We start from the raw sequence: 27995 nt of genomic DNA on the forward strand, positions 1-27995 counted from the left end.
CCATCCGGCTGTTTCTTTAATCCCACCAGCCCAAGCCGGGCCCCTGAGGGAACGCAGGCCCCGCGGTGGGCAGACAGGGCGGCTCCTCCACCAGGCGCAGCCGCGCGGGTAGGCACGCCTGGGCAGCCCTGGGCCCCGCGCGCCGCGCCCCGCAGGAGCCGCACCCTTCCGCGCCCCGCTCCCGCGGCCGCCCGCACGCGTCTCACCTCAGACGGCCCGAGTCCCGCGCCCCGCCGGCCCAGGACGCCCGCGGGAGGCGGGGTCGCATCCTGTGGCAGCTCAGGCCCCGGCGAATCCCCCCGTGGGCGTCAAGCACGGGGCGGGACCCTGGAGGATCTGTGTCCAATCCCGTTCGCTGACGGGCGCGGGGCGGGACCCTCGCGGCCGGCTGTCCAATCGTATTGCCCCGGCCCGGCGCGGGGCGGGACTCTCGCGGCCTTCACCTTGGCGGCCCTGAGGGACCGGGCCGGTGCGGCTGTGCGCGGCGAGCGGTGAGGACCGACGGGTTCGCGAAGGCTGCGCTCGGGACCCTCGGGGAAAGCGAGTCCTGTGGGGCTGAGCCGAGCCGCGCGGGACCGCGGAGGGGCCCGCATTTGGCGCGTCGCCCGTGGGGTGCCCTGAGGTTGGGCCTCCGGGCCAGGCTGGCTGTGGTGGTCTTGTTGGGGGTTTTTGTTTTGTTTTGTTTTTCTTCTCTGCGGTGTCGGCCTGTGGAGTGTGCAGAGCCGCGCTGGGGCTGGCGGGGAGGGCTCGGGCTTCCCCGGACGGTGGCCACGGGTGCCCGGGCACTCCGCGGGTGGGTCCTGGGCCAGAGCCCTGGATCTAGCTGAATCCCGTCCCCCGGCAGTCTTTGTGCGTGTGTTTGCAGTCAGGCTGCGTCTGGTACCATTTTCCAGTTCCTAGAGTTTCTGCCTTCCACCATCTTTCACCGGCTTTTGTTCTTTTCCTTTCTTTCTTTTTTTCTTCCAGTCTCCGGTCTAGTTCACATCCCTGCTATCTCAGAATTGCCCTGACAGCTTTCCGGCAGCCCCACGCAGTCAGTCCTCCGCGTGTACTGGTAGGTGGTCATCTGTTCCTTTTCTTACTGTCCCTGCTTCCCGTGGGAGTTGGCCCCTCTGTGCAAGTGCAGGCATCACTCTCGGCGCTTTGGGAGTTGTGTCGTTTCATCTCTGCGGGTGAAGAATTTCTGACGGCTCTTGTGCGGCGTGCGTCGGTGTAACTCATCCTCTCCCCGGTGCCTGCCGTTGAGTTCAGCTGCAGCGGGTTTCAGATGCCTCCTGTGGTCGCTGGAGTCTGATCAGCACCGGGAGTTCAGTAGGAAGCAGCTTATTTCCGCAGCAAGTGCTTTGCTGCCGCTGGCCAGAAGTCGGCAGCTTAGCTGATGCACCGCTGTCGGATTGGACCGGCCCTCGGCTCCCTGGTCCGCAGGGGGCGCGCAGAAGCCAGTTTCCGCAAGTCTGGTTTCTTTGGGTGCTCCTGTGGTGCTCCCTGAGGAATGAATTCTGGCCCCCTGCTCTCTGACAGACTGGCTCTCAGTTCCTTCCGGGGCGCTGGCATTTGGAGTGGCGGTTCGAGTCCTCATCTTGCTTTAAATCTGCGGCCGTCCTCCGCTGCAGTTCTGGGTTAATCACAGTAGGTTCCCCTAGGTGATGGCCACATTTGAGGTCAGGTATCCTTGTGGATAACCCAGTTGGAACGCAGGAGTCATTTATTCCCAAGTTTGAGGATTCAAATAGCAACCAAGAAGTTAAAACTAGTAAGTACTGGTGAAGGCTTCCGAATGCTTTGTAAAAGAACACGATGAAGCAAGAACATGCCACTCACTGGAGGTTACAGAATCCAGTCCTAGCAAAAGGAAGACGTGACAGGAGCTATTTCATGCCGGTGCAGTCCCCTTGCGGAGCAGAATGGTTGTTTCCGCAGGGCCCACAGCAGGGAACACGGTCAGAAGTGGCTCCAGCTGGCACCAGTATACCACATATGCACAACAGTGGCATCGATTCTCAGATTTTAAAAAAATATCTGTAAAAGCACCTCATAAAGGCAAAATAACCAAACAAAATACGGTGAACAGGATTTTTGAAGTGGCTTTATACATATTTGGATTAGTTTGATTCCTCTGAAAATAAATGCAGAAACAGGATTGTGGTAGGATGCTGGAAATCACTTCGTGTCGATTGCATCAGCTGTCTGCACAATTAAATTACAGGAGCTTGTTGTGTGACTGACGTATTCTGTAATATTGCATAATTAGACAAGTCCTGCATTTCTTTTCCTGTGGCCTTTGAAGTGCTGTCTTAGCCCATCATCTTTTTGTCCGATGGGATCCTGCAATCTGTCAAGATATCCTGCAGGCTATTTCACCTCTCTCCTGGAGTCTAGATTTAGGGGAAAGGTTATGTTCTGAACAAATCTGGGTATAGCTTTAACCAATCACTTGACCTTTTTGAGGTTGGTTTTATTCATATAGAAAAGGACAACAGGACTTTCCAGAGGTTCTAGGAAGATCAGGGAGGTGACGTGTGTGTAACACATATTGTACATAGCATATTATAGCTGTTCAGTAAACATCCATGAGCATCTAGCATAGAGTCTATACTGTTTATTTCTTCTTTTTTTTCCCACTGACAAATTTATAAATTCCATGAGAACTGGGACCACATTCTGGATGTCCTGTGGCCCCTAAATGCTTAACTGTAATGTTAGTGAATGGGACCTTGCATATATAAAAATATGTGTGAAATTCAAGTTGTTAGTTGTGGTCTTCTTTTATTCTTTAGCTTTCATATTTGGATTCTGTCATGGAAAATCAATTGGCAAAATCAGTCGAAGAAAGAACATTTCAGTATCAGGATTCTCTTCCATCACTCCCCGTCCCTTCACTTGAAGAATCACTTAAAAAATACCTGGAGTCAGGTACGATTATGGTATTTTAGTACATGCTGGTACTCAGATGCTTACAGGTGCGATGATGCTTGGAGCTGGTGAAGGCCTAGCTGTGGCCTTTTTCTATGATCCCATACCGTTCTTTGTCTCATATGTGGATTTACCTGCAGTTTGGAAAACCAGAAAGTATCAGTGGGCTTAGGATGAAAGTAATCGTCTGCCTGTCTCCCTAAGCATCTCTGCTTGCAAATGCAATTTCCCAGCTGGGGTTTTCAAATCTTTTACATATTCTTCAGAACCTGTGATAAATGGATATTGCTTTATTACTTTTTACTGAGTATTTTAGTTGTCCTGGAAAGATGTAGACTGAGCTCTCTTACATCCGTCGTCTCTCCCTGTTCCCCTGATTTCTGCAATCCAACATCAACAATATCCTCCTGCTCTCAAAACACAGTCAGCCAGCTGCCGAGGAGCTATCACCTGACAGAACTCCCCTGACGACCAGCGGTGCTGGTCATGCTGTCCTGCCTTGGACTTTGATTTCCTCTCACTGCAGCATTTTGGGTTTCCTCCTTTTCCATTTGTTTTGTATTCAGGAATTTGCATTAGACATTTGGGTGCAGTGACAGTCCCTTAATACAGTTACGTGCAGTAGCTGTTGGATTGCTTTCCTTGCTGCCTAGAGACACTCCCGGAAGCCCCGCACCCCTGTTCTCATCACAGTTGACATGTCTTGAGCTTACTGGGATGCTGCCTTCTCTGACTCCCTGCGACATTATTGTGTGTGTGTGTGTGTGTATTTTCAAAAAATATATACATTTGATTATTTTTTTTAGAGGATATATTTGTTTAACTTGAAAAGTCAGAGTTGCAGAGAGATCTTTCATTCACTGGTTCACTTTCCAAATGCCTGCAATGGCCAGAGCTGAGATGATCCAAAGCTGGGAGCCAGGAGCTTCATCTGCATTTCCCATGTGGGTGCAGGGGCCCAGGGAATTGAGGTATCCTCTGCTTCTTTTCCAAGCCATAAGCAGGCAGCTGGATAGGAAGAGGAGAAGCCAAGACCCGAACCGATGCCAACTGGGATGCCAGAACTGCCAGAGGATTAGTGTGCTAAGCCACTGTTCCAGCCTTGCTTTTTTCTTTTTTGAAGATTTATTTATTGGAAAGGCAGAGTTAGAGACGGAGAGAAAGATGTCTGATACTGTGGTTCATTTCCCAAATGGCTGCAATGGCCGGGTGTTAGTGAGATTGAAGTCCGAAGCGCAGAGTTCTTTCTGGTACTTCGGTAATCTGTTACTGCTTTCCTGGGCCCTTTAGTAAGAAGCTGGATCAGAAGTGAAGCATCTGAGAACCGAATCATTGCCTGTGTGGGAGGGTGCCAGTGTCGGCGGCAGCTTCACCCGCTACACCAAAAGGCGGTCCCTAGAATCCTTTACTTGTAGCTTTCTCAGACGTGCCTCTTGATGTGTATGGTTTTTTTTTTTTTGTCATTTCTCTGGGAACTCAGTGAGTTCTTTTAAATTGCTACATTCTTCAGTTCCAGAGAATTAAAAAATATTTCTCTGAAAATGATGGCTTTCTTTCTTTTTTTAAAAAATAGCTTTCTTTGAACATAGTCATACTCATTCACTTAGTATTTATGTACTTATTAGGCTGCTTTCATGTGGCAGAGACTGTTGAATAATTGCCACAGAATTCATATGACCCACAAAGCTAAAAATATTTACTATTAGATCCAATTCAGAAAATGTTTACCGATCTTTTTTTTCATCTTCTGTATCACACCTGTATTTGACCATAAGTTTGTTTGTTTTTTTTTTAATTTCGTTTCATCTTATGACACAATTTCATAGGCTCTGGGATTCCCCCAACCTCTCCCCATGTCCTCTCCCCATGGTGGATTCCTCCACCTTGTTGCAGTATTACAGTTCAAATCCAGTCATGATTCCTTCATTGCAAGCATGTACCATGCATAGAGTCCAGCATCTTATTGTCCAGATAAATTCAACAGTTTCTTGGGGGGACCATCTCTGGTCTGAAAGCAGAGCTGGCAGAATATCAAAAATGATGGCTTTCTTCTCCTTTCTTTGTTCATCCTTTTGGGATTGAGTACTTTTGGATGAAGTTTTTTGTTTGTTTTTTAATTGGAGTCGGGGTTTGGGAGAGAGGAGCGAGAGGCAGCATGTGCTCCTGTCTCGTGGTTCCCTCCCCTGCTGCCTGCAACTTGTGCAACTGGGCTGGGTCCAAGTGTGGGATGCATTCTGGGTGTCTTACATGGGTGTCAGGGACCCAGCCATTTGAGCCGCTGAAGCTCTGCCTCTTGGGGTGAGCGTTGGCAGGAAGTCTGCTGTGTGTCTCAGCACCTGACCCTGTGGCGGCCTTAGAGAGGAGCCATAAGTCAGGTGTCTGAGAGGAGTTTCCCAGGGATGGTCTTAAACTGAGACGAGTTCCCCTTTCCTGTTGCTGCCTTTCCCTGTTGGGTCTGCTTACTGCTGGCTGTCGCTGTCCTTGTGTCTGTTTTGATCCTTGTCAAGAGCAGCTCTCCTCAGATCCTGAGTGTGAGACGGACCCCATGAGGCTAACTGGGAGCTCTGTGTCCATGCTGCGTCATGACGACCGTGGACATGATTATTGGGTAGAGCTGGTGAGGCATCGGGACAGAAGAGTAGGACTCTGCCCCCTGTCATCCGGTTCCCCTTGGCTTCTGACTGACAATGGCTTAATTTTCAGAGCAGTCGATGTTCATGGAATAGGGATCTGTGTCCTTTTTTTGGGACAAAAATCATTTTTGACCATGAAGTACCCTCAGTTTCTCTGGTTAGGATCTGCCATTACATTGGCATTCATGTTACATTTACGTGAATAATAATCAAGGCTCTTATTTTATCATTAATGAGATGATGTTTTATTTATCCTATTTATGTCCATTGGATTGACTTTCTATTTATTTTTGGATTTACTTTCTTTTTGAACTAATACTTACAGCTAAACAGTAGTCTTGCTTCATAAGTTTATCATTTATAATGATTCTAAAATAATTTCTCTGAAAATTGTTATCAGGTATATAATATTCACTATTTTAGTGTATTATGTATTGTTCTTCATCCATTTTCATATTGTAAACTGTCATAATACTAGGAAACTTAATAATGTGCCTTAAGACTTGTGGAATAATAGTTGAGGTAACTTGGTGGTGCTTTGTGTCTAAGTATTTTAATACACTTTTCCCTTACAGTAAAGCCTTTTGCAAATGAAGAAGAATATAAGAAAACTGAAGAAATAGTTAGAATATTTCAAAATGGAATTGGAGCAAAACTGCACCAGAAATTACTTGAAAGGGCAAAAGGAAAAAGAAACTGGGTATTTATATTTATATTATATTTAAAGTTGAATCAATTGATGGTATATAAGTAATGAGAAATTTTTAAAATGTATATAGCTTTAATTTTTAAGTTACTGCTGTAAAAATCCTTGAGTCACTGTTTCCATGCTAATCCTCGGAGTGAATCAATCACTAAAACACAACCATGAAGTTTCAAGTGTTGCAGATGGGCCCCTTGGCTGCCTGGGCAGTGCGTGACTCAGTGTGTCTGACACGGGGGCGGTGTGGCTCTGATACAGGTCATCTGTAGACCGTGTCTGGGGACAACTGAGGAAAGCAGGAGCACCGTAATGGAAATACTTAGGTAGTCTACAGGAGGAAAAGCCCATCACTGAACTGCAGTGTGCGCAGCATGCTGCAGTTAGATAAGCTGGAGGAGTTGGCACCGCCATCCCGAGGGGCCTGATGGTTTTCCACAGGGAATCTTGGGCTTCCTCAGTTCAGCCTCTGCTATGGCCTGTGACAGAGGGAGTCTCCATAATTACAAAACATTACCTTGTTTTACAAGTGATGATTGCAACTATGCCTTCATTTAAAACTGAAAAGTAAGCTTATCTTTTTATGAGTCATTGAAATTTATGATGGAGTAATACGATTTTACACCTCTACTTTCCTTTGTTCTTTGTTTTGAACCTTGAGTGATCTTAATTAAAGTGGGGTAAAGGTAAGAAGTGGTTGTTCTGCCTTTACCTATTTTGCTTATGCCACTTTCCTTAATTACTAATTATGTTTTATGACATCCATTTCATTCAAAATAACTCCAGGAAATTTGATAAGATCTGCTTACTTATGCATGAGATTCAATTGCATACTATGAAGGAGGGACGCATAGAAAGTAGAATTTAAACTCATTTAAAACCTACTAAATTTGAGTTTTTAGAATTTGAGTTTTTGTTTGGAAAAAGAAAATGGTAAATACCTTAGTAACTATTACCATGAAGTGAGAATTTACTGGGGATCTGCTACACTGCAGGGACTCTGATACTTTCCCTACTTCAGTGTGAAGGTTGGCAATATTTAGAAATCTGCAGTTCTCTGCTCCCCCAATTCTCATAAAAGCATCTCGATATCTAGTGATTTCAAGCAAGAGAACGTGTTTGTGTTAAAGGACAGTAAAGAACAAATATTGCTTGATTCCCCCCACTTTGCCCCAACAGTTACACGTCCACATATGTGAGGTAAGCTGATGCTGTCCATTTCTTCTAGCTCGAAGAGTGGTGGCTGAATGTTGCCTACCTGGATGTTCGTATTCCATCACAGCTGAATGTCAACTTTGCCGGTCCTTCCCCCCATTTTGAACACTTCTGGCCTCCAGAGGAAGGCACTCATTTAGAAAGAGGAAGTCTCATTCTTTGGCATAACTTGAACTACTGGCAGCTTTTAAGAAAGTAAGGATACCTAAGTGAATTCTGAAACAGATTTGCCTGACGTCTCAGACGGCAGAATGTTGAGAAGCTCCATTTATTTGGGATGAATACTGTATTTGTGACTGGTTGGTGTATAAGTCTAATAATGACTTCTTGCTCAAAAAACTGTTTTTAATAGAGAAAAAGTGCCTGTTCATAAAGTTGGAAACACTCCTCTAGATATGAATCAATTCCGAATGCTGTTTTCAACCTGCAAGGTTCCAGGAGTCACTAGAGATTCAATTGTGAATTATTTTAGGACTGGTAAGTAAAAACGTGCAAATGCCTTGGGGTTTGGGTAGTTGGCTATACCTTTTTCTGTGATATTGTGGACTGTGGTTTTGAAGAATGCTGTTTGTTTTCCTTTGACAAATGCAAGGCTTTCTGGGAACCATCTGAGTTGTTCTGGTTTGTTTAGATGTCTTGTGTGGGACTAGGCATTCCGCATTGTGCCTTAGCATGGCTCCGCACAAACTTGCAGCTTATGTGGTGTCTTCTGAGATACAGTGTAGCTGGAGTAGAGCTCTGAGTCAGAATCTTGAAGAGAAGCTGCAGGTATGTCCAGGACACTTTCCTTCTGCTGTCTTCTCTGCAGCGTGTCTGATCAGGTATTCGCTCCGCCGTGCCTGCCACCCCTGTTTCTCTTTGTGAATATGCTTGATTTTCCTTGTAAAAGCTGAGAGCCACACTCTGCCTGAAAGCAGATGGGTTCACATTTTGTCTATTGGCTGTCAACTTAATAGCAATTTTTCTTGGTATCTTCTTCAAATGGAAAAAAAGTCTGTATAAGTGCTATTTTTCAGTTACTTTATGAATGTTTTTGTTTTGCAAAATCAATGATGGTTTTCAGTTGCTGAAGAGTGTAATTACGAATGCAAAACAGAAGGTTTTTATGAGCCAGTTCAGCTCAGGTGAGAGGTATGGATTGCCTGACTTAGAGAACTCCACTTCTCTTGGTAAGCCCCTGCAGCTGCTGAGGGTGTTGGCTGTCCACCGACCCCGTGCTTTACTTTGATATTGCAAGCAAAAGAATTAAAGAAAGGACTGGGGAAACTGGACTGTTCATGTCGTAAAATCCAGTGTCCAAATGTAAGTGGAAATGTTAGACTGGCAATAACAAAGAGAGGACACTTGAAAATAAGAGTGATAAATCTGGTTTTGTCACTTGCCAAAGTCCTTATAAAGTAACTGAGTTATGGAGTTCATTAATAAACAGATTCATTAATAATGCTTCTTTTTTTATAGCCATTTAGACTGTTCTATACTTGGACTTAGAGCTATGCCAAGAAGTAGATGCAGATACAGTTGAGGTAATAAGTAAATGAGAGAAAAATATTGGAGGGAAATTTTATGGGAAAAATATTAGTGGGAAATTTTATGGCGCTATGACTTAATTGGTTAATCCTTTCTTTGCAAGTGCTGGGACTTGATATGAGTGCCAGTTTGTGTCCTGGGTGTTTCACTTCCCGTGCAGCTCCCTGCTTATGGCCTGGGAAAGCAGCGGAGGATTGTCCAAATTCTTGGGCCTTGCACCCACTTGGGAGACCTAGAGACACCTCCCAGCTCCACTCCGTTCTTCCTTTGGTTTGCCAGTGTACCACTCCCTGGCAGATAAATGCATGTCTCTGCCTGCCTGCCCCACCCCTGCCACATTAATCCTGCAGAACCTTTACCCTATTTAAAATTCACTCCTATCAGAGACACCTCACCTAGTAAATTTACTGGGCTAAGGAAAACCAGAAAGCCTCACTTCTTTCATTTCTGCTGTGTTATCTGTTTGTCTCTTTACTAGATGTTCCAATCTGTACTATCTCCCCTCATTTGTTTGTGTTTTTTTTGGAGGGGGAGTAAGATTTATTTGAAAAAGTGACAGTGACGAGCAGACAGAGCCCTTGAGTGTGCCTCCACCTGATCCATTTCTCGGTGGTTGCTTTCCTCCTGAGGCTGCACAGACCTCCTTGTCCTTTAAACAAAGCAGTTCGTGGTTGTCCTGGTGTCTTCGCACTTGCTGCTCTTGTGAGGTTGCTGTGGCTCACTTCATTTGGTTCCGGGCTCACACATCTCCTCTGAGGCTCATCCTGAGTCAAGAGTGCCTCTTGTCACCCCTACCCCACCTCATTTCCAACTGTTTATTGATGAATTTGGTAGCTGATATATTTTCCTTATTTTCCAGCCCTAAATGTTGGAAAGGATGTGGTCAGTAGATGTTAGCAGTAAAACATCATGGTGGCAAAGGCTCTGGTGGTGAAAGGATCTGAACGGCTGTGAAGGAGAAAGGAGACAGAAGGGTTTGGAAGTAGCCGTAAGGGGTGAGGGAGCTCGGCCTCTCGGCTCCCAGATCTTGAGAAAGTGGGGTGTCCGTGAGTCTTCCGAGATGGTGAGTAGATGTGAGGAGCTGCCTTGGGTGAAGCGCTCAGCAGCCCTCAGAGTGGCACACTGCTTCAGAGAGTTCTTGGGAAAATGGATGAAAGGAGAAATGTTATTTCGGTGCAAACTTTTTTCTTTAAAACTTAATTCATTTTCTTTTTATTTGAATGATAGACTGAGCTTTCAGTTGCTGGGTCACTCCCCAGATGCTCTCAACAGTTAAGCTGGTTCTGGCTGAAACCAGGAGTCAACCAGGTCTCCTAATTGGATGGCGGGTACCAAGTGCTTGACTCTCAGGGTGTGCACCAGCAGGAGAGTGGTGATGCAGGGACTGGGCCTTGAACCAGGCTTTCATGATATGGAATGCCTGTTCTAAGTGGCAGCTTACCTGCCAGAAGCCCACCCCGGCGCAGAAAGTCTTTGCAATCCATGCCTTGTACCGTATCTTCATGAGCTTTCTGAAGGCCTCATACGTGGCTACCTTTCTTTTCACATTGTCAAAGGAAGTAGTATCAAAAAAATGTGCTAAGTGAGCACTGTCCGGAGTTTAGAGTGAACAGTTCTTGGGGGAATTAAGGGATGCCAAAGAAATTACAGAATTCAGTAGTGATTTTTACAAAATGTTACCAGAGCCTTAATTAAAAGGACAAATTGGAACAAAGTTTTTCCCTTTCTCACTCAGGTTTATGATTTTGTTTTCTACTGAAAACTTATTTTTTAAAGAAATCAGAGCTAGTCAAATTGTCTGACAGTAAATCCCAAAAAGGATCTTATGAGTTCAGATGGTTCTCTTCCTGTGTTAAATTTGGACATTTCTATATGATTCTCAGGCTATATAAATATTTGATAGTCTCATAGATTTGTAATTACCAGCTACGGATACATTTAAAGCGTATGTATTTATATCATAGTAACTGAAATTATTTTCACATTATATAGTTGATGAGTATATGACTTTTAAAAATCACTTTGCTCCTTTTTAGTTTTGGGAACTGTGAGTGTTCTGTTTGTTTTTCTAGAGAGCGAAGGGCATTGCCCGAGCCACCTTGCGGTGCTGTGTCGCGGCCGCGTTTTCGTCTTTGACGTCATGCGTGAAGGAGGTGTGCTCACGGCTCCGGAGATTCTCAGGTTTCCTGCTACTTTGTCTCATTAGCTCTTACACTTCAGCTTGAGTTAAACAAAAATGTGTAAAGATACATTTCTGTAAGGTGGTGGTAGAATGAAAAACAATAATTTCACACCTGCTGATTTCTAAAGATTTTTATCATATTTTTCCTGAGACGCAAGGAGTAGACTAGAAAATAATTTAATTTTGTTATATGCACTTACTGTTACACTTAGAGAAAAGGAAAATATTATAGATATTACCAGTTGCTTTCTCTGTCTCCATTTTTTAAAATAATAAACTCATTTTATTTTTGATAATGTTTGTATAGTTAAGAGGGATGCACGCCCATGTGAACCTCTGAGGGTGGGCGTGCTGAGGAGTCGGGTAAGTGGATGAGACAACTGCCTCCAATGGAGAGAGAAGGGGAGAGGACCACTGCCAGCAACCCAACCACATCAGTACCCAGGATGGGAGGATGGCCACCCAGTGTCATCCCCGCGTCCCCAGTGTGGAGCATGCTCCAAGGGCACGGCTTAAGTGGTCCTGACAGTTCGGAGATGTCGTCAGTTTCTTTGCTCCAGGGCTGAGGAAAGCCGTCCAAGGTCCGCTGGCTGACACAGCCACCTCAGCTTCAGTTCATGCAGGTGCTTTTCTGGGAGAGCTGTCAGATTTGCTCTGCCCTCCATGGTACTAGATGCATTTGCTCAGGCCTCTGAACTGGTTGCCATATCCTCCATGAGCATCTGGGCATGCTGTCTGCTGCACAGGCCTCAGCAGCTGGGCAGACCTAGTTCTGACACATGCACTCTACGGTCAGACCACAGACCCTATGGTTTTCACCGTAGTTGTGTTTTTTTTTTTTTTAAGATTTATTTATTTTTATTGGAAAGTCAGATAACAGAGAGGAGGAGAGACAGAGGGGAAGATCTGTCTGCTGATTCACTCCCCAAGTGACCGCATCAGCTGGAGTTGAGCCAATCCAAAGCCAGGAGCCAAGAGCTTCTTCCGGTCTCCCATGCAGGTACAGGGTCCCAGGGCTGTCCTCAACTGCTTTCCCAGGCCACAAGCAGGGTGCCGGATGGGAAGTGGAGTAGCCCGGATTAGAACTGGTGCTCATATGGAATCCCGGCATGTGCAAGGCCAGGACTTTAACTGCTATGCTACTGCACCAGGCCCTTTACTTTAATTTTTCTACCCAGTGTTTTATTGATTACCAACAGGTATTGTTATGATATGGACATTAGTCCTTTATTGATCATGCACATTATAAATTTTTATTCTACTTAAAAAATTTAAAAATTATGCATAATTAATAATTAATGTAGGCAAATTTATGTTTTAGGTCTTCTGCTTTTTTTCAAGATTGAATGCATGTGATCTGTCAGTTTAAATTGTGATCTGCTTTTCTTGGGTAACAGAAAGTTTGATTAATTGTTTAGCAATCAGGAGACTTCACATACTAACATGGGTTTGTGATTTTTTTTTTAAAGTGGTGACAAGTTCTAACAGCTCCAGCCTGCGTTCCGGCCTGGCAGCAGCGAGCTGGAGCTGGGCCGTCTGGAGAGCGCCCGTCGCAGGCTGTGTGCTCTATTCTGGCTTCCTGCTGCCCCGGCATGCCTCGCACCCGGGCCAAGTGTTCCCCCCGCTGCCCTTTCACTTACACTGGCCTGTTTTCTTACTGCTTACTGTTGTTCTTACTGCTTAATTTTTAAAAAAAGATTTCATTTGTTTCTGTTTGGAAGGAAGAGCTACAGAGAGAGGAGATTCTTCCATTCACTGGTTCACTCCCCAAGTGGCCGCACTGGCTGGAGTTGGATCAGTGTACAAGCTGGAGCCTGGAGCCTCCTCCAGGTCTCCCATGTGAGTGCAGGAGCCTAAGGCCCTGAGCCATCTTCTGCTGCTTTCCCAGGCTCTAAACAAGGAGCTGGATTGGAAGCAGAGCAGCGGAGACTCCTACCTGCATCCATAAGAGAGGCGTTAGCACCGCAGGTAGATGCTTCGAGTGGTACACCACCATGACAGCCCCATTATGGCTTAGCTGTAACAGTACATAGTTTTTTGTTCCAATATCAGCTAGAAACAGTAGGTCTTCCTGCAGGAGTGTAGTATTGGCAGGCCTAACTGGCGTTTGTCTCACACTCCTTGCATGCCTGTCTTCCTCAGTGGCCCAATCCCATCCAATCACCTGAATCAGAACTGCTGACCTGACCTTCACCGGCTCGCTCTCGTCCTAGAGTAAGCAGAGCAAAGGCCTGCTTATTTGCTTTGGATGGGTTTCTTGAATTCTTTCCATCTTTCCTTCTGCTTTGCTTTTGTCTCGGGTCTCATGGCATCTCTGCTGTTCATTATCTCAGTTTCTGGGTTTTCTTTTTTCCACATAGTCTCCAAGTCTAGTAGCTTTAAAAATCAGTTGTGATTTGATTTCAATGTTGGCTTAAAATTATTTCTTAAAGATTTATTTTATTTATTTTTTATTGGTGAGATTTACAGAGAAGCAGAGACAGAGAGAAAGATCTTCTGCCCGCTGGTTCACTTCCCAAGTGGCCACAACACTGGAGCTGAGCTGATCCAAAGCTGGGAGCCTGGAGCCTCTCCTGGGTCTCCCACGTGGGTGCAGGGTTCCAAGGTTTTGGGCCGTCCTCAACTGCTTTCCCAGGCCACAGGCAGGGAGCTGGATGGGAAGCGGGGGGGCAGTTTGGCCATGAACCAGCACCCCTATGAGATCCTGGTTTATGCAAGGCGAGGACTTCAGCCACCAGGCTATCTTGCCCTGCTTAGCATTCTTAAACAGTTACTGGTGGCTTAGGGTACGGCCCCAGTTCCCCAGCAGAGGCCTGGGTTCACCTGAGGCCAGCCTCTAGTCCATGTCCTGTCCTTCCTCTCAGGGCTCATATTTGCATCCTGCTGCTCTACTCGCAGCCCTTGGGACACAGCAGACCGTCTCTGGTTTTTGGATACGCTCATGTTTTCGTTGTGGAATGCCCTCTCTGGCCTTGTCCACTTGGCAAATTCTCAAGTTTATGTTTCTGTTCACATGTCACCAGGATGTTTCCTCATTTCCTTTTTTTGTTCCTTTCTTCAAACTCTGAAGAGTTAACTTCTATAAGCTCTGGTGTAACTTAATATTTACTCCTGAATTTAATGTGGAATTGAAACTCTGGAGCTCTAGGAGGATTAGTAAGGAGGCCAGGGTTTTGTTTTGTTTTTGTTTTCTTGTTGGTTAATACAATGCTTAGCACAAATTAGGATTTCATTTTGTGTGTGTGTTGTGTGTCTGTTTAAAAAACACAGGTTTGTCTCTATCAACTGAATGAGCAGGCCAGACCTCTGCCTTTAGGAAATGTTGCCTAAAAACTTAAGACATAATTAAAAGTGTAAACCAGATTGGTCAGACCCTAAGATGGGTGTTTTAGGTAGCATGTGGAGAAAAACAAGGAGGTTGAAATTTCCTGCCATAGCTTTCAGAATTTATGTTGGCTCCTGCCAGGACTCTCCAAGGGATCACCAAATGCAGAAGCTCAGTCTTCAACTGGAGCAAAGTCAGGAGTCAGTTCAGACAGGTGAGCAGGAAGAGAGGCAAGAAAGTGGCCCCATCTCCAACAGAGATGCCTACTGTGGACCAAAGATGCTTTACCTGCCCCAGGGGCACCGGTAGTGTCAAATAAAAGAGTAAGGAGGAGTTTGGCAGGAAGTAAATCAGTTATCAATGTCATAAGGAAAATTATTAGAGGAAATCATGATGATCAATAGCTAATTTTTTTTTTCAAATTTTGAACGCTGAAGCCACAGATGAGGAGTGTCTAAGTGGAGATTTTGGAAGTGCCTTACATTGTGTTGGGCACCTTCAGTAAGAATCCTTGGAAGCTTTGAGTGAGGAAATGCGTTAGCATGTGCCGTAGGGAAGTAGGGATTTAACTGATGAAGATTTATCTCTTTACAGCAAAGTGTTATGATTGACCTGTTGTCAGTTTGAAGGAAATTCATGAGAATGGGGGCATAGAGTCCTGGGGAGATTAGTTTATCCTGTAAGAGAAGCTTGAAATCATAATGATTAAAGTAAGAAAATGGTGTATATGAAAACATTCAAAATGGTATGTTTTTGGTACCTCATGTTTTTTTAGGTAAGACACAAGTATTAGTTGGATATATAGTAGTTATTATGATTTTTACATGTAAATAGACATGCTTAATAATTCCATCACAATAGGAAGTATGTGATATTTGTAAGATTGATTAGCTGAATATTTTCAAGGTCTCCATTGTAAAGGACATTCACTTAAGCCTTGGAAGTGCACCACAGCACAAATCACGTCAGCCAAACTGAATTTTCTTTATAGAAATTGTTGTCTAATACACTCTTGGTATCAATGGAACACACAATCCCCTTTTTTAAAAACCGGTGTGGGAAATGATCGCTGTTGACATCAAAAGTCTGTTTGGATCATGTATTGAAACATTCAAATATTGACCAACTCTATGAGCTGTTGGCAGCCAGAGCAGCTCCCATTCCTTGTCCTCCGCTGAGTGCTCCTTCATCTTCCGTCAGGCAGCTGACACACATCCACAACAGGTGCCACAGTGAGCCCGAGGGACCTGGGGTAGCAGCGCTGACCAGCGAGGAGAGGACTCGCTGGGCCAAGGTAGTGATGGCTTCTCGTCCTTGAGGACCTTTCCTCTAGCGAGCTGTGTGGGGATTTTCTGGCTTTATCGTAGATGAGTTCTAACTGGTAATCATCCTTTCTTGACCCTTTAGGCTCGAGAATATTTGATTGGTCTTGATCCAAAGAACTTGACTTTGTTAGAAAAAATTCAGAGCAGCTTGTTCGTATATTCCATAGAGGATAGCAGGCCACATGTAACATCAGAAGATTTTTCCCAGGTAATTGTGTTAACTGCTATTCTCACATTTTCTTTCTTCTTTTGTTGCTGCTGTTGTTTTTAAGACATCTCTATTTATTTGAAAGGAAGTTACAGAAAGAGATATTCCCCCATCTGCTGGTTCTCTCCCAACATGTCTGTAATGGCCAGGGCTGGGTCAGCTTGAAGCCAAGGACCTGGAACCTCATGTAGGTCCTCTGCACAGAATGACAGAGGCCCAAGTGACTTAGCCATCGTCTGCTGCTTTCCCAGTCACATCAATAGGGAACTGGATAGGAAGTGGAGCAACCTGGTCTTGAACCAGCACACATAGAAGATGGTGATGTCACAAGAGTGGCTTTACCCACTATGCTGCAATGCTGGCCCTCCTTTCCTTCTTCCCCCAGATCTGTTGGAGGACTCTTAATGTGTGAGGAATATGATATTTTCTTTTCTTTTTTAATATTTAGGATTCTTAAACTCTTTGTAAAGATGTGAACTGTGCATGTGCCAAATTGAAGCTTATGTAGCAAAAGCGCTTTGCCAAGTCTCGCTACATTGTTCAGGTCTGTTCAGGTGTGCTTTGTGCTTCCTTTGAGGAGTATGCTTGTTGGGGCCAACTTCAGCTCATTGCTGCCTGCCCTTTTTGTTCATTGTGCCTGTGGAATGTTACACTGGAGCAAACGAACTTTTCTTGACACATGTGACAGGAAGGCTTACCTGCCCCTCACCCCAGTATGCCCCGATACCTTGTTTGGGAGAGTCTGTCCTCCAGGGAGCATCACTTCCTGTAAGAAGCAGCTCTGTCATTTGGAATGAAGTGATATTAAGGGTGAATGGAGCCTTGCTTTGTTTCTTTCCCCTGCCCTCCTTAAGCAATGCTTTTGTTTCTTGGGAAAGAAAAGATACGAAAGCATATCAGTGGAAGCATCATAACCTTTTGAAAATACTTAAATTATTTCATAATACATGCAAGAATGTTTATTAATAGAAGAAAATAATCCAGGATTGAAAAAAAAAACTTACAGGTAGAAAAGAAGTTTTCTTTAGCTGCTTTTTTGTTTTGAGAAGAAGGTTGAAACTGATTGTGAATACATTGTAAAATATTGCTGTGCTCCTGTGTTATGAAATGTGTGACATGTGTTTGCTTTGTATCATTTTTTTTAAAGTAAAGCAAAACAGTGTCCGAGGTTATACCTCCGGTGTAAGGTGTAACCGCTGAGTGACTGCTTCCTGAGTCACTGCTTGCGGCACTTGCACTCAAGTTGTCTCCGGCTCCAGGGAGCCTCTTGCTGGTGACCGCCCTGGGAGGCAGCAGACTCCGGCTCCAGGACCCGAGACCCTGTTGCCCATTTGGGAAACCTGAACGGAGTTCTCGGCTCCCGGCTGGATGGGCATTTGGGAAGTGAGCCAGGAGATGACAAATCTCTCACCATCTGTCTTTCAAGAATGAAAATAGGCAAGCGACTTGGAAAACATATATCGCAGTGTTGCTCAAACATTTTGAACTTGGTACTTAGAAACTAGATTGCTTGTGTGTGCATGTACCCACAGAGATAAAGTGGTTTTATAAAACTTGGAATTTGTACTGTCTGATAGAATATGATATTTCTGTTGTATTTTGCTGTATTTCGCTTGCAAAAGGGTTCACTGTGATGAGGTAAGATGACGTCATGATGCATTAATAGGTCAAGAAAGCTGCAGTGTAGAGCACAGCTTCAGTGGAACATGAGTTCTGACTAAACTTGAATGATAACCCAAGGCCACGTGCTCTTCAGGTTGCAGAAGCCTTGTCTGTGTTCCAGTGTTTTCTGGAAACATCCGTGAATGTTGTCTCATCATCCTGCTACTATAGTTTTTTTTTTCAACTTGAGATTTGGGAAATAGCTCAACTTGGGCTATAATAATCTCTGAGGTTTAACTGTTAATAAATCTAATTGAACTGAAGAGGCAAAGAGATGATATCAGTTTTCAAGATGAAAATACAAGCCAATGTTAACATTATTTTAACTTGGAAAATAATCTTTGTTTTAGATCTTTACAATACTCTTTAGCGGAGATCCTGCAGTACGCTGGGGTGACAAGTCCTATAATTTGATTTCCTTTTCTAATGGAGTATTTGGCTGTAATTGTGACGTAAGTAAACTGTTCCAGTTTTCCCCTCACTTTTAATCTCTTGGTTAATTTTATGCCAGTGACCTGTGATGCGCTGCAGTGTATCAGAAGTTAGCACCTTTTGATATTACGGCATTATGATTCCCAGGGACAGCAGAATATGGGACAAATGGTCTACTGTAGAAAGGCCAATACTTTGGGGTATAGCTGCAGAACAGAATTTGCATGCTATTTGCATGAAGTGGCAGCTCACAAAGCCACCGTTAACTACCTGCTGGGAATGACAGCCTGCTTTACAACAAGGTGTTACTTACATGTATGTCCTGTGCGTAAGAAGCTGAATGTGACTGTATTTCTAGGTTCCAAGACTTACCAGGTAATTCATGACTTTTCTAAAATGACACATCATCTTCTCTGCTCTGTGAATATTAAAATTCCTGGAAAATGCTACCATTATTGATTTTCATAAAAATATTTACTAGCTGTATCTTGTAGCTGTCATTCAGAAGGTTTATAGACCAAGACAGTTTGAAGAAACCTACAACAGAAGTCTGATGATTGATTCAGTGTGTGTCGAGTGATAAAAACCTAAAACAGGCTGGCATTAAGAAATACCAGGCCACTCCTAAGTGTGGGTAATGCCAACAATATTCATATGCTTTCACTAAAAGTGTCTTCCACTTTCCTGGCACAACTTTGGCTTCCTTGCTAAGTACACTGCCCAAAGTTATGGTCACACCTTTGACTTCAGTAGAAATAGCTAGGTTTTTTTCCTAATAATTGCAGCCTTAGTGTTGGAATCGTTCTGCTTAGTTGTGATTGGCCTGGGTGGATCAGGTTGGGATCCGCATGACCATCCTAGTCTGGCAGAAGACATTGAGCGGCTTCTGTCCTCTCGTTATAGCATGCTCCTTACGATGCAATGGTAATGGTGAACATCGCCCACTATGTTGACGAGAAAATTCTAGAGAATGAAGGAAGGTGGAAGGTATGTCAGCTCCCGTGTGCATTCTTTCCCTCCAGTATCTGTATAGAGAAAATGTTTTTAAGTCTTCTTTATTTTCAGGGCTCAGAAAAAGTACGGGAGTTACCGCTTCCCGAGGAGCTCGTCTTCACAGTGGATGAGAAGGTGTTAAGTGACATCAGCCAAGCTAAAGCCCAGTATCTCAAAGAGGCAGGTGTTTGCCTTTCTCTAAAAATTGAAATACCTTTTTTTAAAAAAAAAAATAAATGTGGCTGTCCTCTGAGCATGTCATCATAACACATTTAAATGTTATAAGCTCAATATGTTTAATTCGGGTTCATGAAAATGCCACCGTTTGTCTTGAACTCTTTTTGCTAGGCATCTGATCTGCAGATTGTATCGCGTGCCTTCACGTCATTTGGCAAAAAGCTGACCAAGAAGAAGACACTTCATCCCGACACGTTTGTTCAGCTTGCACTCCAGCTGGCCTATTACAGGCTACACGGACGGTGAGGCCTGCTGGTGTTCTGTTTTAAGATCCTTTTTTTCTCCTCAAAGACACATGTATTTTTGTTTATTTATTTATTTATTTATTTATTTATTTATTTATTTATTTGAAAGAGTTAGAGAGAAGGAGAAAGAGCAAGAAATCCTGGATCCACTGGGAACTCCTCAAATGACTGGAGCTGGGCCAGACCAAAGCAGAGGCTTAGAGCTTCATCTGGGTCTCCTACATGGGAGCTCCTTTCTCAGGGAGCAAGGCCTGAAGCAGAGCAGCCAGGACACAAACCTGTGCTCATCCAGGATGTCAGAGGTGGAAGGTGGGGCTGTAACCTGCGGAGTCCTGGTGCTGGTCCCCATTATCACAATAGCGAGGTCCCACGTGTATCATTTCCCCTCTGAGCTTTCTCTTTTTCCAGTTGTCACCCTATTTTACTTTGTACTTCCATCCAGTTTGTGGTTGTCAGTTTTAATTTGCTGCTTTACCTCTGTGTTCACTGGGTGCTTTTCAAGTGTCTCCTGCCTTCAGCAGGGACCTCGCCATTATTGGGCATTTTCTTGTAAACTCAGTTTTCTGATTGGTTCAATAAAACTTAGCATTTTAATAGATTATCCAGCATTTACTCATTTTGGGGATAGCAGAAATAGTAGCCCCTGGCACCTGCTTTCTTATCCAGTCTGAGTCTATCTGTTTTTAAATGTGATCTTATCGGTAATTTTCTTCTTAGGATCAGTTACTGAACTTGATTATTTCTCTTGGTGGTGTCATGGCTTGCTAACTTTTCACAGTCCTTAGAACCTTGCATCGTTGCCCATGCATTTGAAGAACAGTCATTTCCATTCTTTAAAGGGTGGATTTGGTAGGTAAATACTTGCCAGCTCCTTGTGTGCGCTGGACTGTCTCTGGGACCATGGTAAAGCCATGAGGCTGTTTCTGGGTCCCGAGTCAGGGCTAATGACAGCAGGTGTATTCCAGAGGGGTGAGCAGATGCGGCTCCCCCGTGGTCCCTGGGTGGGAGAGACTGCCCAGGTCAGGGCTGGAGCTGGGTCCTGGGGCTGCTGAGATGACAGCCTGCATTCCAGAGCTCCCCCAGGGCACTGTCCCACGGGCTGTTGGTGGAGGAAGGCTCAGAACGTTCTGTCCAGCATCTTGCTGATCTTACCCCAGGGGCTCATGTCCAAGCCTTCTCCCTTATGTTTGTCCAGTCTTGAGCATGTTGTTATTTTGGACAGGAAGCTGGATACTGTTTCATTCTAACCGTGCAGCAGTGCTGCCTAATAAGAGGAGAATACAGGCCAGATGTAGTATTGTAAACTTCTGTTAGTCATTTTTTAAAAAGAAGTGAAATTACTCTAATAGCATACTTAACTCATGTCAAAATATTTTAACATATAAACAATGTAAACACTATTACTGAAATATGTTTGCATTAACTCTTCAAGATCTGATGTCTCATTTGGCCCAGTACACTTTATTTTGAAGCAGCCACACTCTGTGCTCCGACATGTGGTTGACCGTTTCCTTCAGCTCTGCCGCGGTAGTTGTCTTCCGGAGACCTGATCTCCCCCAGTTGAGACGTGGCTGCTTCTTGAGGTGTTATTGATTGTTACGTTGAAGAGAAAGTGCTTGGGGACCCGAGAGGCCGACAGGTAGCTTACAGTGTATAGGACAGTCTCCCACATGACAAATATTGCCTAGTCTAACATGTCATTAGCACTCACATGGGGAGACCTGACTGTAAATAAGGGTATTTTGTTTGGAACGAGGGTTTCTTTACTTTCTGATCGGCAGTTAAAGAGGAAGATCCAGTTGGCAATGGCATCATTTTTTAAACAGATTTATTTGGTACAATGACAGACAAATTGATGTGCTTGTCTGCTCCCCAGATGGTTGCCAACACAAGGGCTGAGTCAGGCCTAAGCCACAAACCAAAAACTACATCCTGGTCTCCCATGTGGGTGGCAGGAACCTAGGAAGATCCTCGAGCTGACCATCAGCTGCTTTCTAGTCCCATTCCCAAGAAGCTGGATCGGAAGGCGAGCAGTTGGGACTTACTTGGACCAGTGTTCTGAAATTGGATGCTGGCATCACAAGCAATGTTTCAACCCACTGTGCCAGTTAGACCTGCCTGCCCAGTTAGACACAAAGAGATGGCCTTGCCATATCTCTGCAGGCAATCCTGTGTTACCATATGGGGGTCACTGGATTCAGACTAGCAATTCATAATTCTTGAGGAGAATTTGAATGTTTGTTTCAGCTGTAACGTTACTCCTGACCAGGCTTCCTGCAGTAGTGGACAGCTTGGCACGAGTGTCGGCGCTGCTTCATTATGGCACAGCAGGTGCACCAGACACTTTTCTATTGATCTGCTTCAACGCAGTAACAGAACTAACAATGCAGATCAGACACTGACATTATGATGAAGTGTGCTGTTAGTACCCCTATTTGTAGCTGTCTGTGCTTTTAACACAATATGACATTAAAAACATCCATATTCTCACTTCGTTTAAGACTGATGATAGGGATCTGTGGCTTGAACCACTCTGCATTCCTGTGCGTCTGTAGTCACACATTCCTCAGGGGCTCTGTTATCCACAACAGCGGCAGTGGACAAGATGTCTGAAACCCAGGAGATGTACTCTTTTGAAAGATGAATGCATTTTAAAGTCAGAGGTACGTAGAGAGGGAGGGACACAGAGGCCTTCCGTCTGCTGGTTCAGTCTCCAGTGGTTGCAGTGATCACATCTGGACTGGTCTGAAGCCAGGAGCTACTTGTGGGGCTCGTATGTGGCTGCAGGGGTCCAAGGACTTGAGCCATCCTCTGCTGTTTTCCCAGGCCTTTAGCAGAGAGCTAGATCTGAGGGGCAGCAACTAGAACTGAAATTGGCACCCAAATGGGACTCTGGCACTGCAGGCAAGGGGTTAGGCGGCTATGCCACCACCTGCCCCCTAAGAGACTTATTTCGAGCTATGTGCCATACTACTTTCTCACTTGTTATTGGTAACTTTCCCTAACACATTCCTGATTGGCATATACGCTGAATCCACAAACGTACTTGCTGCCACCTTGCTCACGGCCCCTGCAGCTCTCCCATTATTTCATTGTGTTTTTAGGATCAACCAGATTCTGGGCTCCAAGTAATGAGTCACTCCTAACTAACTCAAGAAAATGCCTTGTAATTCGTAGTATTTTTTTTTTTTTTTGCCAGTTTTCTTATCTCCTACAGTACCGTTCCCATAAGCCTGTCCCAAATAACTACGTCTAAAACTGTCAGCTCTCCCCATAACCATCTTTAGGAATCGCACTAGCAGCAGAACTTTAACATATCTTCTAAAAACCAAATTTTCCTAGTAATGCATTCAGATTCTCTTAACTTCCTGGGAGTCAACCCTTGCAGTTGTATACCGCCTATCATCGTATTTCAATCTGTTAGAAGCTAATGAACAAATAGATAGAAAAACAGCCCCAAGACTCCCACTTCAAAATAATAGCATCAGTAATTTCAAATCAGAAAAGCTTGGTCATACTTTATTTCTTCTCTTAGCTAATTTCACTTTGTTAGTCAAGTTGCTAGACATCTGATTTCCCTGGGGAATTTACTAAGATTAGTTAACAGTGACTAACCAGAGCCGTTGTTGCTATATAATGTAGCAGCATGTGTAGAATCCTCACAAAGACCAGTCAGCCCCCTTATCGTCAGAAATCACTCAGTCCTCAACATTTGCAAGACCAGTAACAAGCTCCCCCTCCTGACAGCTCTCTGACCTGGTCTCAGATGTGGTAACCCGTTCCTTTTGCTGCCTTTTGCCTTATGAACCACAGTGGCAAGTCTGCGCCTGAAGTGCGTGTTCACGCTGCAGTGTAGGTGGCAGGAGGCAAGGACTGCTGGGAGCTAGAAGCAGCTGAACCATGAAGCTGCTCGGGTGATTGGAGCAGACTTTGGCTGTGCAGTGTGTGAAGGCATGGTTGAAATGTTCCACCCTGTGTTGCAGGGCTTAGTCATGGAGTAAGTCAGCTTCATTAGGCAACTGTATCATCGTGATATTAGGACATGTGCTTTCTTACAGTACACTGGTTTGGTTTTGTTTTTCCTGTAGCCCTGGTTGCTGTTATGAAACAGCAATGACAAGGTACTTTTATCATGGCCGTACAGAGACTATGCGACCGTGCACTGTGGAAGCAGTCAGATGGTGCCAGTCCATGCAGGATCCTTCTGCCAGCGTGAGTATTCCAGGGACTGTACCACATTCAGTGTTCGAAGGAGCAGGGCCATGGAATAACCAGCTTGTGTGCTTTCCATCCCTAAGAGCATGAGATTTGTTGAGGTGTTTGGTACCAGATTTTCAAAGACATTTGCTCATTTGCCCATTTGCCAGTGAGTGTGTATCTATCAAGACTAACAGGAAAGACCTGGAACAAAGTACATTTGTATCATTTTCTTCACTACGTGAGCTCTCGGTTGTGCGGAGCGGACGCACTGCTGGAACATGCCAATGGGGTGCATGGCTCTCACGCAGGGTCCCGAGGACATGCCAGTGGGGTGCACGGCTCTCACGCAGGGTCCCGAGGACATGCCAGTGGGGTGCATGGCTCTCACGCAGGGTCCCAAGGACATGCCAGTGGGGTGCACGGCTCTCACGTAGGGTCCCGGGAAGGCAGCCTCGCCTGTTGCTGGAGGGTGTGTCCGACTTCTCCAGAACCAGACCAGTGGGGACTGTTTGCCCTCGGCAGCTGCTGAGGCATTCAGACAGCACTCCCGCTGTTCCCTGGGTATCTTGCGCCTTTGGATACGATTGTGTGTAAGTTCGTGTATTTTCACAGAGGTGTAAGCTGTCATTGTGGGTTTGTGTCCCTTCTGTGCTGCCCACAACCTCCCGTTTCCTGTGCGGGGAGAGAAGAGCCAAGAAGCAGGGCATCTGGGGGCGGGGAGTGCAGCAGCTAGGCAATGTCACACGTCAGCCCAGACATCTTTTTCTCTCCCAAATCACCCAAGCCATAGTTACAACGAGCTTAGGTTTTTATTTGTATAGTTAACTTTTATACAGTGTGTTATAGAAGCATCTCTTGATTTTTAACACAGCTTCCTGAACGGCAGCAAAAGATGTTGCAGGCATTTGCAAAGCACAATAAAATGATGAAAGAATGCTCTGCTGGAAAAGGTACCAAGCTGGGAACGAGTCTTTAAAAAGTCGCTCACGTGGGAAACTCATGCCGACCTCACCCTGGGCTTCTGTTACAGGATTTGACCGTCACCTGTTGGGACTTTTACTCACAGCCAAAGAGGAAGGTCTTCCGACTCCAGATCTCTACACAGACCCACTTTTTTCCCGAAGGTAACTGGTGCAGTGTCCCACCGTGTCCTCAGTCAGCTGCTCTTCAGGAACACTGCATTCATCTGTAGGCCATTTACAATGTCTTGTCCTTGTGCCACAGTGGAGGCGGTGGAAATTTTATCCTCTCGACCAGTCTGGTTGGCTATTTACGAATCCAGGGAGTGGTGGTGCCCATGGTTCACAATGGGTACGGCTTCTTCTACCACATCCGAGACGACAGGTGAGGCTGCTTCCCCTGCCCTGCGTCAGCTGTCCTCACCCGAATGTCTTTCCTGCCCCGAGTCTGTTCTGTGGTCATGTCTGTACTGTAAGTAACTGGCCACCTGTCCATTTCATGTGCATTCTTACCTCTCTGAGATGCTTTTGAGCCACTTGTCACATGAGCCCTTTAGGTGTTTTCATGCAGGCCACACTTAGGTTGACTCTGTGGTAGCGTCACCCACAAAGTCAGCGCACACTGGCCTGTAAATCTAGATGGCATTTGTGGATGGAGTTGGTGCCACATCCATGCTGTGCATCCACCGTTTGAGGAAGGCGGGCAGCGTGGCACTGCAGCAGGAGTTGCAAGCCTGGCTGTCAGTTCCGCTTGTCCCCGCCCAAGCTCACACTAACATTTAGTGTCCAAACTAACAGCGGGGAGGTGCTGGGACCTTAGGAGGTAAGGTCAGGTCAACAAATGTTAGTGTGAGCTTGGCCGGAGACGAATGCCCTTCATGCACGAGGAAAGGATGATGAAGATTTGCCTAAGGCTGTTAGGAATGGCAGGAGAGAGAAGTAGAGGAGTGGGGATGCATTTTGGAGTTACAGCCCATAGGACTTGCTGATAGTGGCATTGGCTGGAGTGAATTAGGAGAAACTTGTTGAAGGTGTGTTAGGTGGCATCCAAAGTTTTTTTTTTCTGTACTCACTGGTTTTCACGATTTTGCTGCTGTAGGGATCCCCCACCGTGATGGGTCTCTGATGGAGGGATCCGTTACCATGATGGGAGGGTCTCTGGCAGGAGTCAGTGGGTACATGAGCTCGGAGCTCACAGGTTTAGCAGCTTACATTTGGGTTTTTACTACAAATAAACTCAAAATAGTTTTTAAATGGTATATGTAGAAATTAGAAGGACCTTTTTCATTCATTAAATTTGTAAATTGTGTGAACGGACCCATTTTAAAGTAGAATTTTATTTAATAGATACTAAATACACATTTGTAAAGAAAAAGTTAGGAGTGAACTACATTTCTATTCAAAACCAGTGTATCACATGCTGATATGTGGTATGTATGTGTGTGTATAAATCTACATGTGTTAATATATTCTTGTTCTTTTTGTGAATGTCATTCTTAATGTTATTTCAGGAAGTTCCCAAAGCCATTAAATGTGCTTTGCGTGTTATAATTGAATGCTTTCCACTCGTAGTGGCTTCCTGATGAGGAAACTTGAAGTTCATGGCAAAGCAGAATTTAAATTAAGAGTCTATTTTGGTGTAAAAATTGAAATCCACATGTAGATTCCTTATAATTTTCCATGTGCTAAATTATTTTTACCATAATTTAGTTGTTTTCCATGAATTTGTTCAAAGTATCCTTATAGTGTGTTCTTTCATCATTACAAACAATATATAATACAAATAAACCCTATTTTCTTAATACAAATTGTAGGTTTTATAAAACATTTTTGATAGACAAATATAGCTTGAATTTTTTTATGATTTACTGGTATCTTAGTAATTGTGTGTGTTTGTGTAGGAAAGGTTATTTATATAATTTGGACAACTGAAATTGTTCATCTGTGGAAAGCAGCATAGTAGATGTAGGAAGAGATTTGGGAATTGCATTCACAGCTCTGGGAAATCAGTGGTCATGAAGTAAAAACAGGGCAGGATTTCTCAAGCTTTCAGGGCGTCATTGAGCAAATACAGTACCCTGAAACACTGGTGACCAGCATGGGGCTTCAGCTTGGTCTTCACTGCCCAGCCTGGAGCACCATTCCAGTGGCATGAAGAGTGCCCACCCACCCAGGAGCTTCCTGCTGCACGGCCTGATCTAGACCGCTGCGGAGCTCCTAGAGAGCTTAGAGCTAGGGGAAGCCCAGTTAGAGCCAGGACTCTGCTGAACACATCCTGGGGAATCCATCATCAGAGAGGCCTAATGGATGGCGTTGAGTAGTTCCCTGGAAAATTTCTCTCTAGTTCTTGTGGAAGCAGCTTTTCCCACTTTTCTTGTTTAGAGTCCCTTCAAGTGTACACTCTCCTCAAGAAGTTGAGATTCCACCGCATTCAGTGGTGCTTGAGGAGGGCCTCCGTGTTGTGCAGTAAACTCAAACCTTGAGGCGGGACACTGCAGCTCTTGTTGGTCCCCTCACGTCCTTAGGTCCTGGGCTCCTGGCGTTCTCCGTGATTGGGTTTGATCTGCTGCTTTGGCAACTTGCGTTTACCTGATGGAAGCAGCCAGATTTTATGCAGGAGTAGCCAAATGGAATAAAGGTCCTGGCACTGTGCCACCTTGTGATCAGCAGCGCTCTGTGTGGTCATTAATCATTTGTTATTTGGATTTCACAGATTTATCGTGGCCTGTTCTGCATGGAAATCGTGCCCAGAGACAGATGCAGAAAAACTGGTTGAGCTGACTTTTGATGCATTCCATGATATAAATCAACTGACGAACACTGCTAATCTGTAGGACGAGCACTTGTCAGATGCCTTCAGTGCAGGTGTTCAGGGTAGGTTGGTGATGTGAGATGGGAAGGATATTGGCTTGATAAAGGAAACATGTGAAATATAGAAATAAATGAAATCATGTTAAATGTATTCTGCCATAGAAGGTAGAAATATTTTTATCTTCCTGTGATGCAGCAGCAATGCAAATTATGGTAGAATAGTGATTATAAAACTATGCAATGTTGCAGAAAAGCCACAACAATGCAAATCTACAGATGTTAACAATGTAAGTCTAACTTTGATTTTTAAATACTTCTGTTGGTACTTATAAGTGCTCTGTCACTGTAGTGTCTATATTTCAAGCACTTTAACATTGTCTAATTGCCAAAGTGTATGAAATACATGACTGGACAGCAAATCCTCTGAA

General features: G+C 44.7%; 1 protein-coding gene across 1 annotated transcript; it reads left to right on the forward strand.

The window, feature by feature from the left end:
- The first annotated feature begins 944 nt into the window (after nucleotides 1–944).
- On the forward strand, nucleotides 945–27995 carry CROT (carnitine O-octanoyltransferase). The gene is made up of 17 exons (XM_040964809.1): nucleotides 945–1054; nucleotides 2778–2913; nucleotides 6122–6246; nucleotides 7475–7656; nucleotides 7814–7938; nucleotides 11061–11169; nucleotides 15696–15789; nucleotides 15903–16028; nucleotides 18041–18142; nucleotides 19026–19109; nucleotides 19188–19295; nucleotides 19464–19594; nucleotides 23686–23809; nucleotides 24669–24747; nucleotides 24828–24921; nucleotides 25022–25141; nucleotides 27470–27995. Exons 2-17 carry the CDS (start codon nucleotides 2799–2801, stop codon nucleotides 27588–27590), a joined length of 1839 nt encoding a protein of 612 aa, XP_040820743.1. The 5' UTR covers nucleotides 945–1054; nucleotides 2778–2798; the 3' UTR covers nucleotides 27591–27995.

Source organism: Ochotona curzoniae, unplaced genomic scaffold (assembly GCF_017591425.1).
Source record: "Ochotona curzoniae isolate NIBS_2020 unplaced genomic scaffold, NIBS_Ocur_1.0 scaffold_3835, whole genome shotgun sequence".
NCBI classification, from domain to species: Eukaryota; Metazoa; Chordata; class Mammalia; order Lagomorpha; family Ochotonidae; genus Ochotona; species Ochotona curzoniae.